At 43.3% G+C, this 17802-nt stretch overlaps 1 protein-coding gene across 8 annotated transcripts in view; it reads left to right on the plus strand.

The window, feature by feature from the left end:
- The window catches only part of PHF20 (PHD finger protein 20), a 182105-nt gene extending 177173 nt beyond the window's left edge, over nucleotides 1-4932 (plus strand). For all 8 annotated transcript variants that reach the window (XM_050918588.1, XM_050918593.1, XM_050918586.1 and 5 more), the window contains one exon: nucleotides 2113-4932. In XM_050918588.1, coding sequence (XP_050774545.1) covers nucleotides 2113-2255 — 143 coding nt within the window. In that variant the 3' untranslated portion in view covers nucleotides 2256-4932. The remainder of the gene's footprint in view (nucleotides 1-2112) is intronic.
- Nucleotides 4933-17802: the final 12870 nt, after the last annotated feature.

The raw sequence follows: 17802 nt of genomic DNA on the forward strand, positions 1-17802 counted from the left end.
AAGTTTTAAATAAATGTACAGTTTTAGCCTCCAATGCTGTAAACATTTACGCTCATGTATAACTTTAAGAACATCAGGAATCCCACTGAAGTCAGAGAGTGTTCGTGTGAGTAAAGTTATGTTATCTGCTTAATCATTTGCAGGATCAGGGCCTTAATTTTTATATTTATTTATTTACTTCAGCAGTCCAGGCTTAGGAATGCGCAGAGCTGGTGTGTGTGCTCAGTGCTTGACAAACACACAGTATTTGTATAAAATTGTATAATTCTGTACAGACACACGTTATAAACGTTTAATCAGTATGAGTTTAGGTTGGCTCAAACCTATGCTGATTAAAACGATATACCTCATCTCTCTGTTCTGTATTATGGGTCTGCAACATATTTTACAGAAAAACTATTTTGTAAAACCTTCAGAAAGTTTTTAAAAATCTTATTGGGACATTTTTTTGTATCCTTTATCCTGTACAGCCAAAACCTTAATTATTCTGAATCTGGAAGGGGGCAGAAAGTAAAACTAATGTAAAACATCTCCAAAAAAATCCAAAATGGCTCTTTTATACGTACAAATAGTGTGATATTGAAGTCTGATATTGTGGGTTCTACAAGGATTAAAAGCAAGTGCAGCATGTCCCACTAGAAAGCTGTGAATCTCCCCTATACAGTGACATAAAGCCCTCGTTTCTAGCTCAGTAGAGTGGTAAGCCGTCACTTTTACCACTAGTCTAGGATTGCTTCCCCACGCCTGGCCATCTGTGGTTTAGAATCATAGAAGATTAGGGTTGGAAGAAACCTCAGGAGGTCACTGAGTCCAACCCCCTGCTCAAAATAGGACCAACCCCAATTAAATCATCCCAGCCAGGGATCTGTCAAGCCAGGCCTTCTAAGGATGGAGATTCCACCACCTCCCTAGGTAACCCATTCCAGTGTTTCACTGCCCTCCTAGTGAAATAGTTTTTCCTAATATCCAACCTAGACCTCCCCCACTGCAACTTGAGACCATTGTTCCTTGTTCTGTCATCCGCCACCACTGAGAACAGCCTAGCTCCATCCTCTTTGGAACTGCCCTTCAGGTAGTTGAAGGCTGCTATCAAATCCCCCCCTCACTCTTCTCTTTTGCAGACTGACTAAGCCCAGTTCCCTCAGCTTTGCTTCATAATTCATGTGCCCCAGCCCCCTAATCATTTTCATTGCCCACTGCTGAACTATCTCCAATTTGTCCACATCCTTTCTGCAGCGGGGGGCCCAAAACAGGACACAGTACTTTAAATGTGGCCTCACCAGTGCCAAATAGAGGAGAATAATCACTTCCCGCAATCTGCTGGCGATGCTCCTACTGATGTAGCCCAATATGCCATTAGCCTTCTTGGCAACAGGGGCCCACTGTTGACTCATATCCAGCTTTTCATCCACTGTAATTCCCAGGTCCTTTTCTGCAGAACTAACACTCAGCCATTCAGTCTTGAGCCTGTAGCCGTGTATGGGATTCTTCCATCCTAAGTGCAGGACTCTGTACTTGTCCTTGTTGAACTTCATCAGATTTCTTTTGGCCCAATCCTCCAATTTGTCTAGGTCACTCTGGACCCTATCTCTACCCTCCAGCATATCTTCCTCTCCCCCCAGCTTAGTGTCATCTGCAAACTTGCTGAGGGTGCAATCCATCCCATCATCTAGATCATTAATGAAGATGTTGACGAAAACCAGCCCCAGGACCGACCCCTGGGACACTCTGCTTGATACTGGCTGTCAACTAGACATTGAGCCATTGATCACTACCCATTGAGCCCAACGATCTAGCCAGCTTTCTGTCCCCCTTATAGTCCATTTATCCAATCCATACTTCAGCTTGCCTTGCAGAGAGATTTTTTGCCTTACAGAGATGAACACATTGATTTAAGCACATGGTAACTCTGTAAATTACCAAACGTTATTTGGAAAGTTTTGTTTTCTCTGATTTCTAAAATATTGTATATGTTAAAATTACTGTAGTTTCTTTCAAAATATATATTTATTTCAAGAACTCTTAGTTTTATGGCTTTGGAAATATATATGTATATATTTGCCAGCTAATCACAGTAGTGAATAGTGTTAACTTTTTCTATTTCTTTTTCAGTTTTAGAGAGTTGGTTGGATTACACAGGAGAGCTGGAGCCACCAGAACCACTAGCTAGACTTCCACAACTCAAACATTGTATAAAACAACTTATTACGGACCTAGGCAAGGTGCAACAAATTGCTCTTTGCTGCTCAACGTGAGACTGGAGAGCTCTTGAAATTGCTGTTGAATATGAATGTGGAGTGTTTGGCACAAACAGCTCTATATATTTAAATGAAATTAGCATGCTGATTGCATGTGATGCAGACTGACTTCAGGGATTTGTGAAGAAATATGACTGTTCTGAAAGCAGTAACACGTTTATCCTTATCTTTTGATCTTTTGGGGGTTTACTAGGCAACTTTAACAATATGGAAGGGGATTTTACTCTTGTATTCAAGGGTAGGAGCAGGGTGACAAATTATACTCTTAGATTTTCATTCCTTACGACAAGTTGTTGAATGAAATATACTTTTTGCATAATTAAACTGACTTAAAATTGTGCCACTGAAGATAAAGCAGAGTTCTAAGAGCCAAAAATGTTTAGTTGACGAAGGTTGTAAATTATGTTCTACAGAGTTTATTTAAATGAGTTGTATACCAGGTCAGGTCATGCTTTATTCCTACTGGTTTATGCACAGTACAGTATTTAATCAATAGGTGACGTTATAACAATTTTCAAGCATAGTGAGTATGAATGTCCATCTTTAATTGTTAACTCTTACATGGAGGTTTGCAAGTAATGCTGGTCTAAAACCCCACTCTTGTTAATTTAAATAGAGATACCAGAAGGGCACAGTTGGGTTGCGCTTAGTTTCATAGTAAATGATTTGTTTTCCATATTTATCATGTCACTATCACATGACTCTACGGTACTGGGGAAATCCATTTACACTGTGCTTCTTGTGCATTCTTGAACTTTTAAATTTGGCCATACTGTGCCTCCTTGAACTAGTGCTACTGGTTCACCCTTGTGACAGTATACAGTGATATGTCTAAAAGATGGGAGATGTACCAGAAGTTCCAAACTTAAAGTGTGTAGTTTTCTATCCATTTGTTGTTTGCCATTCCGGTTATATTTTGAAATATAGACTTTTTTTCAGTACTCTAAACATGCTCATTGTAAAGACTTACTATGAATATGTGGTTTTGGGAATCAGTTTATTTTATGTTTGTTTAAATAAAGCCTCAAAAGCTATGCATGAGGTACTGTCCTCACAGTGAGGTATTATGTTAAATAGTGTATGTTCTCAGTCTCTTTTTATACTTTGTTTTAATTTTCTAGTTTGTATTATTTTGTGAGATCAAGATGAAAATGCTGCTTAAGTTGAAGATACGTTATATATAGTACCTTTTGAAACGTTGATGTATTGTATTTGATATGTTACAAGCCTTTTACGTGCAGCTCATATCTCCATAAATAATGGTTGTGATTTTTTTTCTTCCCAAATATTGCTGAGTGTAACTTCACTGTGGAAAAGGGTAAATTGTTTCTGCATTGAGAGAGTGTCCTGAAAAAGCAGAATTTTTCTGTTATCTTGATCTCTCTTACAGTTCTATTTGTGATGGTACCACCAAAGGGTTAAAATTAAAGCGCAGTTGTAATCAAAAGACCCAGAAGTGTACAAATTGTTAATTATGGATATATGAATCTGTAAAGTTTATATGCTGCAAAGAATAATGATTTACTATGTAAACTTGAAATATCCACTATCATAGGAATAACAATATCTACAATTAATATTTTGATCAGTTTAGTTCCTTCAGAAAATGGAATAACTAGGCTACTCAAGGTAGTAGTTAAGGCTTTTATGCCAAGACTCATTTCAGGGAATAATTTATGTCACACCATTTTATGGCACTAGTTGATATATAATGAATTTGACATATGTACAGCAGGAAAATAAACTTATTTTGCTGTAACACAGTTGGAATAAAGCTTACATTATCTTAAATGCCACTTTGCTTTTTAAAGGTAAAAACAAATGCTTAAACCATGGCATTCCTCTTAATGACATCAGAGTTATGAGTAACAGGCTCTGTAGCGCTATAACAGACAGCAGTAACCAAATGACAAGAAGGCTATCCAAACAAGGGTTTTAAACAGCTGTGAAGTTTTTATCAGATTACTGTTTTACCAGTAAATTATTCCCTGTTTGAAATCTGTATAATGAGCACTCAGACTGAAAAATAATTAAATACAACTACATTAACAAATCAACTTGTTTAAGGTTTTGGAGTGGTTAATTCCCAAGTTTTTCTCTCCAGAAATGGAAATTTTCCCTTTGCAAGTAACTGGTTTTGAGCATTCATTTTAAGTTTGCTTTGCCAGTTTATTTTTGCTCATGGCAGAGAAAATTCCACTTGGTGAATAGCAATACTGAAGGTTTTGTTTTCCTTTAGCAGAATGATTATGCAATAGGGAACCCCTTGCTGATGAAACAGATCCTGGATAACTGAAAATATTTATTTGAAATAGTTTAGTGCTTTTCACATTCAGGAAAGGTTCTATATTGTGCCCTGCCTGAATTGTTTTGTCCCTATTTTTTTTATAAGTTTCCACATTTGTAGCTCTCCTTATTCTTGACCAACACTATTTTGGTCTGGCAAATCACTTTTTGTTGTTTCTTTAAATCACTGGTAAGTGACCGCAACATGGAGCCTTGATAAAATGAGCAAACATTGCACTGTGGATACATAAGTATATATGTCTTTGTTTATGCACTATTAGAACTGAGGGCGTTGTATATAGAATTTTGCTTTGGAGCAATATTTGCAAAACTTGAAAACTTCTGTATCTTGGTGTTTGGAATAAATAAATAGGTTTTTGTTGGTTAAGTCTTAGTAAAGTCTATTTCTGTTTCAGTTTAATGATTATTCAAAGTAGTTATACATTAAAAAGGTCATTTTTGGACTTTAGAGAGACGAGATTGGTGAGTTAATATCTTTTATTGGACCCATTTCTGTTAGTGAGAGACACAAGCTCTGAAGCCTACATAGAGCTCTTCTAAGTTAGATACTGTAGTTCAGCAGGAATAATACTGACCCAGTACTCACTAGATTGATCAGTTCCTCAAAAATGTCATGTATAAGAATTCCCAATAAACTAACTGACCTTTTCTCTGCTTAAAGTGGAATATTTTATAATATATTTGTTTTAATTTAAAACGCCACCAAAATTAACAGGATACATATGTAGGCTTTTAAAAAAAAGCCCTATATAATATTAAACCAAATATTTATAAAGCAGTTCCTTCATCACTTACTAATCAGAGCCTGAATGCAAGATTTGAAGTTTCTCCTGCATGAGTTCATAGCATCACAAATATGTCTGCCATTGTAAAGAATGCAGCAGGAGAAACATGGAACACTGGACTTGAGCCTCAGCTGATCAAGGTGGATTGATTTAAAACAAAGTGATTTAAATAACCACTTTATTAATAACCACTTTATTAATAAAATTAATAAATTTTAATCTTGTTTTCCATTTGTACTTTGTTTACCTAAAAAGAGGTCAATTCTCATTGGCTAGTAACCATTAAAACCTGTTGATTTGCAGCTAAGTACAGCCTTTGCAGTACTGGGCTTATTTATTCTGAAGAAGAGAAGAGTGAGGGGGGATTTGATAGCAGCCTTCAACTACCTGAAGGGGAGTTCCAAAGAGGATGGAGCTCGGCTGTTCTCAGTGGTGGCAGATGACAGAACAAGGAGCAATGGTCTCAAGTTGCAGTGGGGGAGGTCTAGGTTGGATATTAGGAAAAACTATTTCAGTGGGATGGTGGTGAAGCACTGGAATGGGTTACCTAGAGAGGTGGTGGAATCTCCATCTGTAGAGGTTTTTAAGGCCCAGTTTGACAGATCCCTGGCTGGGATGATTTAATTGGGGTTGGTCCTGCTTTGAGCAAGGAGTTGGACTCAATGACCTCCAGAGGTCTCTTCCAACCATAATCTTCTATGATTCTAAATTTGGTACATTTTTGCTAAAGAAGAGGCTATACTATGTCTCCATAAGTTTTATTTAAGCAACTATGTGTAGCTTAATATATATTTATTCCAATTCTTAACCTTTACATTTTTATGGTTAGAAAATGCTTAGTGATACATTTTTAATTAGATGAATAAATTTTTTACTCATGATTTGTTTCAAGCTGCATTTGTATGGAAATTTCTGCTGTTGTGCTGCTTAAATTCCATTTTTTTATTAGTGTTATAAGCCTACCTCTTAAATGTGCAGGATACATTTTTTAAGTTTATCAAAATGTTTTGCATTTAAAACCAACTAGTTTAACAAACAAAGGAAGTATTATCTGTACTTAGTGAATTGAGCTGATTGTCTCTGTTCGCCATGCCCTTCAAGATTTTAGAATTGGTCGATCTCATCTTCTTGCACCTTCTTGCACCTAATTTTTATTCCTAGATTAGAAGAAGAAAAAAAGCTTACCTGCTTTTCCATCTTCTAGTTTCTTAACTTCAGATGAATTAGGCATTGAACTGAACTAGCTGAATAAATTGAAATGAAGGAAATATTCTCTGTGCACCCGAAGAAGAGGCTAGTGCTGTCAAAAAGCTGGTGCAGCATTTCAGCAAACTCTGTTTCCAGCTGCTTAGCCAGTGATTTCACCAGTTCAGTGTAGTCTGACTTTCTTTAAAACTTCAGCAAATATGTAATATTTGTAAAACATACAATATTTAATATTTTTATTTAATTTACACTTTTTAATAGATTGTAGTAAGTTTAGGCCTTGACACAGGTATTTGCGTTGATATCCTGCTAGGGGATGAGTGTGCTGTATGGAAGGAGTGTGATGGGGACCCCTGGATTCGGTGAGGGACAAATGGGAGAAGGCGGCCTTTCCTCATGGAGAATCACTGGTGCAGTGCACACTAACTTTCTGGGAAAAGCTCGCTGAGCTTATGGGTCAGGCTGGGGAGAACCTAACCGGGGCCCAAGGGAGGCCAAAAGTCTAGTACAACTGTACGGCATGTGCTCGCTTCTATGGGACCAGGGACCATGTGATGTTTCTCATCCTAGTGAGGAAGAATAAGCTACAAGCTGCCTGGGACGGGCCCTTGAGTGTCCTCACCCAGCTGAATGAGGTGAACTATGTGGGGGAACTGCCTAACCGGGCTCACAACCACCGAGGGGACCATGTCAACATGATGGAGCTGTACTGTGACAGGGAGCTGCTGGCTGTTTGTGGGCAGTGGGAGGATCCCCTGGTGGAACAGGAGCTGACCTCCCACTGGAATCAATTCCTCTCTCTGCCCAGTTAACCCCTGCCCATCATGCACAGATCAGAGAGGTGCTGCATTCGTATCCGCAGCTGTTCTCCAGCCAGCCTGGGCTCACTAACCTAGCTGTCCACTGTGACAGGAGACAAACTTCCCATCAGGCATTCCCCATTCAGTCACTGGGAACAGGGCACAGCCTGTGGGGAGAGAGCTGAGACATGCTGGCTTTAGGAGTGATCCAGCCATCCACCAGCCCCTGGGACTCACTCATGGTGCTGGTCCCCAGGAAAGATGGGTCAGTCCAATTCTGTGTGGCCTATTGGAAGCTCAATGCCATCACCATATCTGTTGCCTGCCCCATGCCTAGACCTGACAGGATCCTAGACAAGTTAGGGGGAACTCAGTACACCACTACCAAGGATCTCACCAAAGGCTACTGGTAAGTGCCTTTGGATCTAGATGCCAGGTTGAAACCTGCTTTTGTCACTCCTTTGGGGTTATACAAATCCCTGGTCCTACCTTCTGTCCTCAAGGAGGTGCCGGTCACCTGCCAGCACCAGGCAGATCAGTTACTGAGGGGGTTGGAGAATTTTACCCTAACGTACATTGATGATATTTGTGCCATTAGCCAGACCTGGGAGGACCATGTGTCCCAGTCGAAGAGGGGGCTGAGTCATCTCCAGGATGCAGGCCTGACTGTAAAAGCTGGCAAGTGCAAGGTGGGGATGGCAGAGGTGTCATACCTGGGCCACAAGGTGGGGAGCGGCTTCCTAGAGCCAGCCAAGGTGGAGGCAATCGGAGATTGGCCTGCACCCCAGACTAAGAAACAGGTCCAGGCCTTTATTGGGATGGCGATGCCCCACTTTAGCTCTGTCAGCCCCCATCACTGAGCTATGCAAGAAGAGTAAGCCAGACAAGGTGGTCTGGACTGGGTAGTCCCAAAGGGCTCTCTGTGCATGGAAGGAGGATCTGGTCAAGGGCCTGGTGCTGGGAAATCCAGACTTTGGCGAGTCCTATCTGGTGTTCATTGATACCTCAGACACAGCGCTGGGCACAGTGCCAATTTAAGCTGATGTGCAGTGGGAGAAACAACCCATCATGTATGTGAGCAGGAAGCTGCTGCCCCAGGAGCAGGGCTATGCAGCCGCAGAGAAGGAATGCCTGACCCTGGAGTGGGCTCTTAAAAGGCTGCAGCTGGATTTAGTTGGGTGCTACTTCACTGTGTACACTGAACACTCACCCCTGCCGTGGCTGCACCAGATGAGAGAGGCCAATGCCAAGCTCCTGACGTGGAGTCTGTCCTTCCTGGATTATGAGATGGAGGTGGTCCATGTTAAGAGGAGTGCAAGTGTTATAGCCGATGCTTCGTCCCAGAGAAGGGGGTCTGAATTTCTCCAGGTCATGAGCTAAAGTGACCCCGCTCAGTTCAGTCCCAAAGGGACAAGAGATGTGACAGAGGTCTGGTCTACACTACGAGCTTGTCGAATTTAGCAGCATTAAATCGAATTAACCCTGCACCCGTCCACACAACGAAGCCCTTTACTTCGACATAAAGGGCTCTTAAAATCGATTTCTGTACTCCTCCCTGATGAGGGGAGTAGTGCTGAAATCGACATTGCACTTTCGAATTAGGGTTAGCATGGCCACAATTTGAGGGTATTGGCCTCTGGGAGCTATCCCACAGTGCACCATTGTGACCACTCTGGACAGCAATCTGAACTCTGATGCACTGGTCAGATAGACAGGAAAAGCCCCACGAACCTTTGAATTTAATTTCCTGTTTGCCTAGCGTGGAGAGCTGATCAGCACAGGAGACCATGCAGAGCTCATCAGCACAGATAACCATGCAGTCTGAGAATCGAAAAAGAGCTCCAGCATGGACCGTGTGGGAGGTACTGGATCTGATTGCTGTATGGGGAGAGGATTCCATGCTAACAGAACTATGTTCCAAAAGACGAAATGCCAAAACATTTGAAAAAATCTCAAAGGGCATGATGGAGAGAGGCCACAATAGGGACTCACTACCGTGCCGCATGAAAGTTAAGGAGCTCAGACAAACCTACCAGAAAACCAAAGAAGCAAACAGAAGGTCCAGGTCAGACATGCCGCTTCTACACTGAGCTGCTATGCAATTCTACCCCATCTCTGACTGTGGATTCTGAGGAGGGGGTAATCTCACCCATGGCTGAGGATTCTGCCGACGGGGAAGATGAGGAGGAGGAAGAGGATGACGAGCTTATGGAGAGCACACAGCACTCTGTTCTCCCCAACAGCCAGGATCTTTTTCTCATCCTGAATGAAGTATCCTCCCAACCCTCCCAAGGCAGTATCCCAGACCATGAAGCCATGGAAGGGACCTCTGGCGAGTGTACTGTTGTAAATATAAAACATGGTTTAAAAGCAAGCGTTTTTTAATGATTAATTTGCCCTGATGACTTGGGATGTATTCGTGGCCAAGTACAGCTACTGGAAAAGTCTGTTAATGTGTCTGCGGATGGAGTGGAAATCCTCCAGGGACATCTCATTGAAGCTCTCCTGGAGGGACTCTAAAAGCCTTTGCAGAAGGTTTCTGAGCAGTGCAGCCTTATTCTGTTCTCCATGGTAGGACACTTGACCATGCCATGCTAGTAGCAAGTAATCTGCTATCATTGCATAACAAAGCCTAGCAGCGTACGGTCCCGGTGTTTGCTAGCATTGAAGCAACATCTATTCTTTATCTTGCTGTGTTATCCTCAGGAGAGTGATATCGTTCAATGTAACCTGGTTGAAATATGGGAATTTAATTAAGGGGACAGAGGTGACCATTCCTACTGGGCTGTTTGCCTGTGGCTGAAAGGAAATCCGTCCCTGCAGTTAGCCAAGCTGTGGGGGGGGGGGGGTTGGATGGGCGCTGAGCTTTTTGCATTTGGCTAGCAAGGATCTTCCCTGATACCAGCCATGTGGTGGGGGGAGGGGTAAAGTGATCATCCCAGAGAATTGGAGGTGGGGGGTAGTTTGGTTTCTGCTGCTGCACGTTAACAGGAAAACCGCAGCACTCAACGCGCTTTGCTTGGTATGTGGGAAAGGAGAGCGCTGCTTTATGTAGGCTGCAGAAGCCGAAAGACAATGGCTTACCATGGCCGCATGCAAGCCGAATTCTGTTGCCGGGACCTGCGTCTGTGATCTCTAACACCAAAGCCGCAGGCACTCAATATTAAGATGCAAAATGCGACCTTGTACCAAAATCATGTGCTATGTAATGTGAATAGTGTTGTTCACCCTGAAAGAGTATAACCATTGTTCTGTAAAATGTATCTTTTTAAATGGTTCTCCCTTTTTTCCCTCCCTGCCCACAGCTGCAAATTTTTTCAAGCCTCCATCTTCCGTCCCGAAGGCTATGTCAGATAAGGCAGTTAAAAAAAATGGACACGAGACGGAATGTTCTCTGAAATCATAGAATCACGCCGCAATGAAAAAGCTCATCTGAATGAGTGGAAGGACACAGTATCACAGTACATGAAAGATGCCAGTGAACGTGAGGACAGAAGGGACCAACGTGAGGGACAGGAGAGGTGCTCAAGATGAGAGGTGGCGACAGGAAGATGATAGGAGGCAGGATGCAACGCTAGGGCTGCTGCCTGAGCAAATGGACGTGCTCCAGCATCTGGTGGAGCTTCAGGAGCGGCTGCAGGATCAGAGTGCCGCTGCAGCCCCTGTATAACTGCCCTCCCGCTTACCATGTTCCATAGCCTCCTCACCCAGATGTGTTGGGGGGGGAGCGAGGAGGCTCCGTGCACCCTTCCACTCCAACCCAGTGGACAGCCCAAGCAAAAGGCTGTCATTATTTTGAACTTTTTAGTGGCCTTTTCCTTCCCTCCTATCCTCCTCCCAAACCCTACCTGGGCTACCTTGTCAGTTCTCTCCCTCTTTTATAATCAATTAGTAAAGAATTTTTAAACTATAATGACTTTATTTCCTTAGAAAGCAAGCTATGATCAAACGGGGAGGGTGGGTTGCTTACAGAAAATGAGTCAATCAAGGGAGCAGGTTTTCATGAAGGAGAAACACAGAACTTTCACACCATAGCCTGGCCAGTCATGAAACTGGTTTTCAAAGCTTCTCTGATGCGCACTGCTTCCTAGTGTGCTCTTCTAATCGCCCTGGTGTCTGGCTGCACGTAATCAGCGGCCAGGCAATTTGCCTCAGCCTCCCACCCCACCATAAACGTCTCTCCCATACTCTCACAGAGGTTGTGGAGCACACAGCAAGCAGCAATAACTATGGGTATATTGGTTTGGCTGAGGTCTGAGTGAGTTAGCAACATGCGCCAGCGTCCCTTTAAATGTCCAAATGCACATTCTACTACCATTCTGCACTTGCTCAGCCCGTAGTTGAATAACTCCTGACTACTGTCCAGGCTGCCTGTGTATGGCTTCATGAGCCATGGCATTAAGGAATAGGCTGGGTCCCCAAGGATAACTATAGACATTTGAACATCTCCAACTGTTCTTTTCTGTTCTGGGAAGTAAATCCCTTGCTGCAGCCGTTTAAACAGATTAGTGTTCCTGAAGAAGCGAGCGTCATGAACCCTTTCCAGCCATCCCACATGGATGTTGGTGAAACGTCCCTTGTGATCCACCAGTGCATGCAGCACCATTGAAAAGTACTCCTTGCAGTTTATGTACTGGGTGTCCTGGTGCTCCGGTGCCAAAATAGGGATATGGGTTCCATCTATCGCCCCACCACAGTTAGGGAATCCCATTGCAGCAAAGCCATCCACTATGACCTGCACATTTCCTAGAGTCACTACCTTTGGTAGCAGCAGCTCAGTGATTGCTTTGGCTACTTGCATCACAGCAGCCCCCACAGTAGATTTTCCCACTCCAAATTGATTCCCGACTGACCGGTAGCTGTTTGGCGTTGCAAGCTTCCACAGGGCTATTGCCACTCGCTTCTCAACTGTGAGGGCTGCTCTCATCTTGGTATTCTGGCGCTTCAGGGCAGGGGAAAGCAAAACACAAAGTTCCATGAAAGTGCCCTTACGCATGCGAAAGTTTAGCAGCCACTGGGAATCATCCCAGACCTGCAACACTATGCGGTTCTATCAGTCTGTGCTTGTTTCCCGGACCCAGAATCGGCGTTCCACAGCTATAATCTGCTCCATTAACAGCATGATCTCCAAAGTGCCGGGGACCAAGGTTTGAGAGAATTCTGTGTCCATGTCCTCATCACTCTCTTCGGCGCACTGCCATAGCCGCCATCTCCTCACCTGGTTTTTCAGGTCCTGGTTCAGCATAGGCTGCACGATAATGCATGAGGTGTTTACAATGTTCACGACTGCTGCCTTGAACTGAGCAGGCTCCATGCTTGCCATGGTATGGTGTCTGCACAGTTCACCCAGGGAAAAAAGGCATGAAACAGTTGTCTGCCGTTGCTTTCATGGATGGAGGGGGAGGATGTACCCAGAACCACCAGGGACAATGTTTTTTGCCCCATCAGGCACTGGGATCTCAATCCAGAATTCCAATGGGTGGGAGAGACTGCAGGATCTATGGAATAGCTACCCACAGTGCAACGCTCCGGAAATTGATGCTATCCTTGGTACATGGACGCACACCGCCGAATTAATGTACTTAGTGTGGTCACATGCGCTCGACTTTATACAATCTGTTTCCAAAAATCGATTTCTGTAAAATCGGAGTAATCCCATAGTGTAGACATACCCAAAGTGGGTTTTTCTTCCTTATTATGTTGTATGTGAACCTATGTGACTCTTACTATTTTGCATGGATACTGTGTATGTCTCAGTTTCTCTCTGTATTGCACCAATGCCTAGGTGGTGGGAATAAGGGTGTGTGACTTTTGCTGAGACCCTCGGGGCCAGGTGAGGCAGCTCCAGCTGCCTGCATGTAAGTGATGGATGGTGCCCTTTGTAATCTGAGACCCAGGAAAGGGTTGTGACCAGGTGACACTTTTCCCGGGAAACGCCACAAAGACGGAGGTGGAGCAACAGGCATGTCAGAGGTCAGGTCACTGGAACCTGGGGAGTCTCCTGTTTGGGACTCAGAGTAGGAAGTCAAAGACATCCGGCCCGAGATCCCACCAAAATAGACTTTGCTGAATGTTGCTGATTTCTGTGCTAATGCTCTATTCTGCACTGTGTTCCTGTCAACTAATAAACTTTGGTTTACATGCTGGCTGAGAGTCACATCTGACTGCAGAGTCGGGGTGCAGGGCCCTCTGGCTTCCCTGAGGGTCCCAGCCAGGTGGATCTGCCAAGGGGAAGGGTAGTGTGAATGGGTGCTGAATGCTCCAAAGTCAGACCAGGAAGGCTATAGCCGAGGAGGTTCCTTGCCCTGGACAGCGTGCTCAGAGGGGAGTCACGCCACCTCACAGTCCTGTCTGACTTCATGCAGAGAAGTTGTTCCAGCGCATTGGATCTATGACTCCATCACAGACATATGGCTCAATTTCCTTTAAGCTTGTCAGCAGCTATTATGTCAGCTCACTGCAGCACAGAGAAAGCAGGGGATCACAAGCTCAGCCCTGTGAGTGGATTCCAGGCCGCTATGGTGAGTCGTTCTGGAATCAGAACAAGTAGCAGATTCATTGCCCCTTCCTGTGAAGTTGTCAGAGTCCCTCTCCTGAGGTTTTGTGCAGTTGCATTACAGCAGTACCCTGAGACTGCCATGTAAGAGAGAGCTCCTGAATGCAGGGGTGAGAACGCTGCCAGCTCTGCTGGGAAGCTGACAGGTTTGAGTGGAGAATGAGAAGATGGTCTCTTGGCCTCCTTCAAGTGCCCTATTGGTATTTACTGTGAGTGTGCATGCAGTCTATGTGCCTGGGACTGGAAATGCTTCAGTAGCAGCAGCTGTTGGTGTGTGCCCTGATCTTTGCCCTTGGTTGGGAGCACTATGGGGCAGTGCAGAATAACTGCTCTCCAGTTCCTTTCTACTTCTTGTGGTCTGGGATGGAACCCTTCTGCCTCTGTAGCCTTCTAGCTTTTGCTCTAACTTTTGTAAATATTTTTTATATTAGATAGTTGGTAAGTCATGGAATCACAGAACCAGAGGGTAGAAAGGACGGCAAGGGTCATCTAATCTAACCCCCTGCCACGATGCAGGATTTGTTGTGTCTAAACCATCCAAGACAGATGCTCTCCAACCTCCTTTTGAAAACCTTCATATAAGGAGCTTCCACAACTTCCCTGACTGTCTGTCTGTTCCATTGTCCTCCTGTTCTTACAGGTAGGAAGTTTTCCCTGAGGTGTAATCTAAATCTGCTACGATGTAGTTTGAACCCACTGCCTCTTATCTTGCCTTCTATGGCAAGAGAAAACAACTTTTCTCCATCTTTTTTTTATGGCAACTTTTCAGGTATTTGAAGACTGCTAGCCTGTCCCTCCTCCCTTAATCTCTTTTCCAAACTAAACATATCCAGGTCCTTCAAGTCATCATTAGTGGGGCTGTTTGGAGAACATAGTATGCCCAGGGACCTGGGCTTCAAACCCTGACTGTGCTGCTCTCAAGTCTTCCTGGTAAGTGAACTGCATAGAGCTTCCTGTGCTGCCTTTTGGGGAAATCACGTGTTCCATCCAAGTGAGATCTGCCACTTCTTTCCTCCTTAGATGTTCACACTCGCAGGCATACAATGGAACTCTCCATGAGGACCCATCTGATCTGGGACCTTCTGACTCTCCATCTCATCAGCCAGAGCCTCTGGGAGTGGCCCTCCAGCAGCAACACTTTCAGCTTGGAATCCCCCAGCAGGCCCAAGGACTCCACAAAATGGACGCATGAAGGGGGTCAGGAGAAGTTCAACAAGTGACAGTAACTGGGGCACTAAGTAAGAGTGATTGCAGTATAATTAAGTTCAAAATCCTTGGGGGCAGGAAGGGAACCAAACAGTGACACAGGGACACTAATGCTCATAGAGTTCAATAAAAGGAGAAGGTACATCAATAAGGCTCTTAAGGCAGAAGGAAAGGAAGTCAAATCTTCAGAGATGGGTTGGAAGCTGCTAAAAGACACAGTCCTAGAGTCTCAGAAGGCATGCTGACCACAGAGCAAAAAGGGAACCAGGAATGCCAGGTGGAAACCATTCCGCCTAAATGGCAAGATTCAAGAGGTAATTTAAGCCAAACAGATATCCTTCAAAAACTGGAAATCTGACCCTGGTGAAGCCAATAAGCAGAAGCACGAATTACAGCAGGCGATAGGTCAGAGCGAGATAAGGAGACTAAGATGGATTTTGAAGAGCAAACAGTGAAAAATTCAAGTATGTCAAAAGAAGAACTCCTACAAAAGAATAGCTGGGTCTCTGGGATATCTAAGTTTAGAAGTGCAATTAAGAAAGAGAAGAGTGTTTCTGAGAAACTAAATATTTGCATCAGTCTTCACCACAGAGGATGTTCACAAGATGCTTTCACAGGGCTGCTTTTTCTGGTAATAAGCATGAAGCAGTAGCACCAGTTGAGGTGAAGTATTAGTGCTGGAATAAACTGTTAATTTAAAAAGCCTGAAATCATGACGCACTGATGGTTGCATCCGAGAGTTCTGAAGGAGCCTGGCAGAGCTATTTGCAAAACCATATCATCTCACTAAAAACAGCTACGCGACCAGAAGATTGGTGGGCAACAGCATCTATTTCAAAAGGCTCTGGAGTGATTATTCTGTTAAATAAACATGTTAAAAACTACAGGACCATATAAAGTGCTCATAAGAATATTAAACAAATTAGCCAAAAACCTCTCAATGGTGTTTTTGTTTTTGTTTTTCATTTAATAAATCTTGGACCAGTGCTAGGATGACCAGACAGCAAATGTGAAAAAATTGGGATGGAGCTACGGGGTAATAGGAGCCTATATAAGAGAGAGACCCAAAAATCGGGACTGTCCCTATAAAATTGGGACATCTGGTCACCCTAACCAGTATGAGTAAGGCCAGTTAGCCAACACTGATCCTGGGCAGTAACATGAAAAGGCAGATGTGGGATGCAATCATTAATAATGCTGCCATCCATTAATTCTTTAAGTTAGTCAACATGGTTTTATGGAAAATAGCTCATCAAACAAATGGGGGTTTTGTTTGGGGTTTTTTAGTTTTTTGTTGGTTGATAAAATGAACGATTGATCTGATATATTTGAACTTCTGTAAGGTGTTTGACTTAGTCCCATACAACATTCTGGTTAAATGATGAGCAGTCTGGCTCTCTTGCTCACTGTCTGTAATCAGTGTAGCACATTGCGACCGGGGTCCTAGTGGGGCCAGCTGTGGTCACTCAATTAGGGTGAACTGCAAAGAATGGGGCAGACAATCCCCATAAATCTGATGGATATTCTAATACTTAAATTCACCAGGCCAGCACAAAACAGTTTTTCTTTATTATCTTACTGATTACTCAGACATCCAAACAACACAGTTCCCTTAAAGTGATCCAGCCTCAGGCCTCCATCCAGGTACTTAAGGCAAATATGATGTTTTCTCAAAATTTTATTTCATTATATAAAATAAAAGGTTCTACCAGTCCGAAAGGATTGGACACATTACATCCCAGGTTAACGAATTTTACCTTACCCAAATACATACTACAGCCATTTCTTATTAACAAAACTAAAATTTGTTAAAAACAAGAGTGTGGTTAAAAGACATGAGTTCAATTCATTTAGGTGCAGATTCATAGCAGAGATGATGAGCTTTGTAGTTGCAAAGAGTTCTTTCAGAAATAATTGATAAGTTATATGTCCAAATATCATATTCAAGGCATACCAACATAACTGGGTTCTCAAACTTCCCCTGATGAAACCTAAGCAGATCTGAGACAACAGAATCAGGACCCAAGGATCTTTCATACAATTTCATGTCTTTTGACAAGTTGGGAGTTATTAGCATGACTTTGAAGGAGATCCATCACAGGCATTTAGCTACAGAATTAACATAAGGCAATTTGCGTGTTCCTCTGCCATTCACAGATTACTTGCTATACATTTCACAGAGAGATAAATACAGAGATCCTGTGTTTACAATTCATTTAAACAGGGTGTTCTTTTGACCTCTGAATTATCAGAATACAGCATAGACAGGGACTGTTGATTACATTGTCAACCCTATTCATCTGTAAATACACAAAAACACAAACATTATCTCCCTACAAGTCTTGGGGGGGGGGTGTATTTATTTTGCAGGATGTTTGACTCATGGCTAGAAAGGGTTACTTACACACACTCACTCTCTCACTCTCTCTCTCTCGCCATGGTTTAATTCTCCAATGAGGCTGTTTCTGCAACCATCCCCAGAGCAATGTCCCCTAACAGCTGTAGGCTTAATTGAAAGCAGGTTAAGAAATGTTCCTCTCGCTAACACTCAGATGCTCAACTCCCAGTGGGGTCCAAACCCCAAATAAATCTGTTATACCCTGTATAAAGCTTATAGCGGGTGAACAGTTTATGAGTTTACCCTGTATAACACTGAGAGAGAGAGAGGCACACTGTTTGGGTCC

Source organism: Gopherus flavomarginatus, chromosome 11 (genome assembly GCF_025201925.1).
Source record: "Gopherus flavomarginatus isolate rGopFla2 chromosome 11, rGopFla2.mat.asm, whole genome shotgun sequence".
Classification (NCBI taxonomy): Eukaryota; Metazoa; Chordata; order Testudines; family Testudinidae; genus Gopherus; species Gopherus flavomarginatus.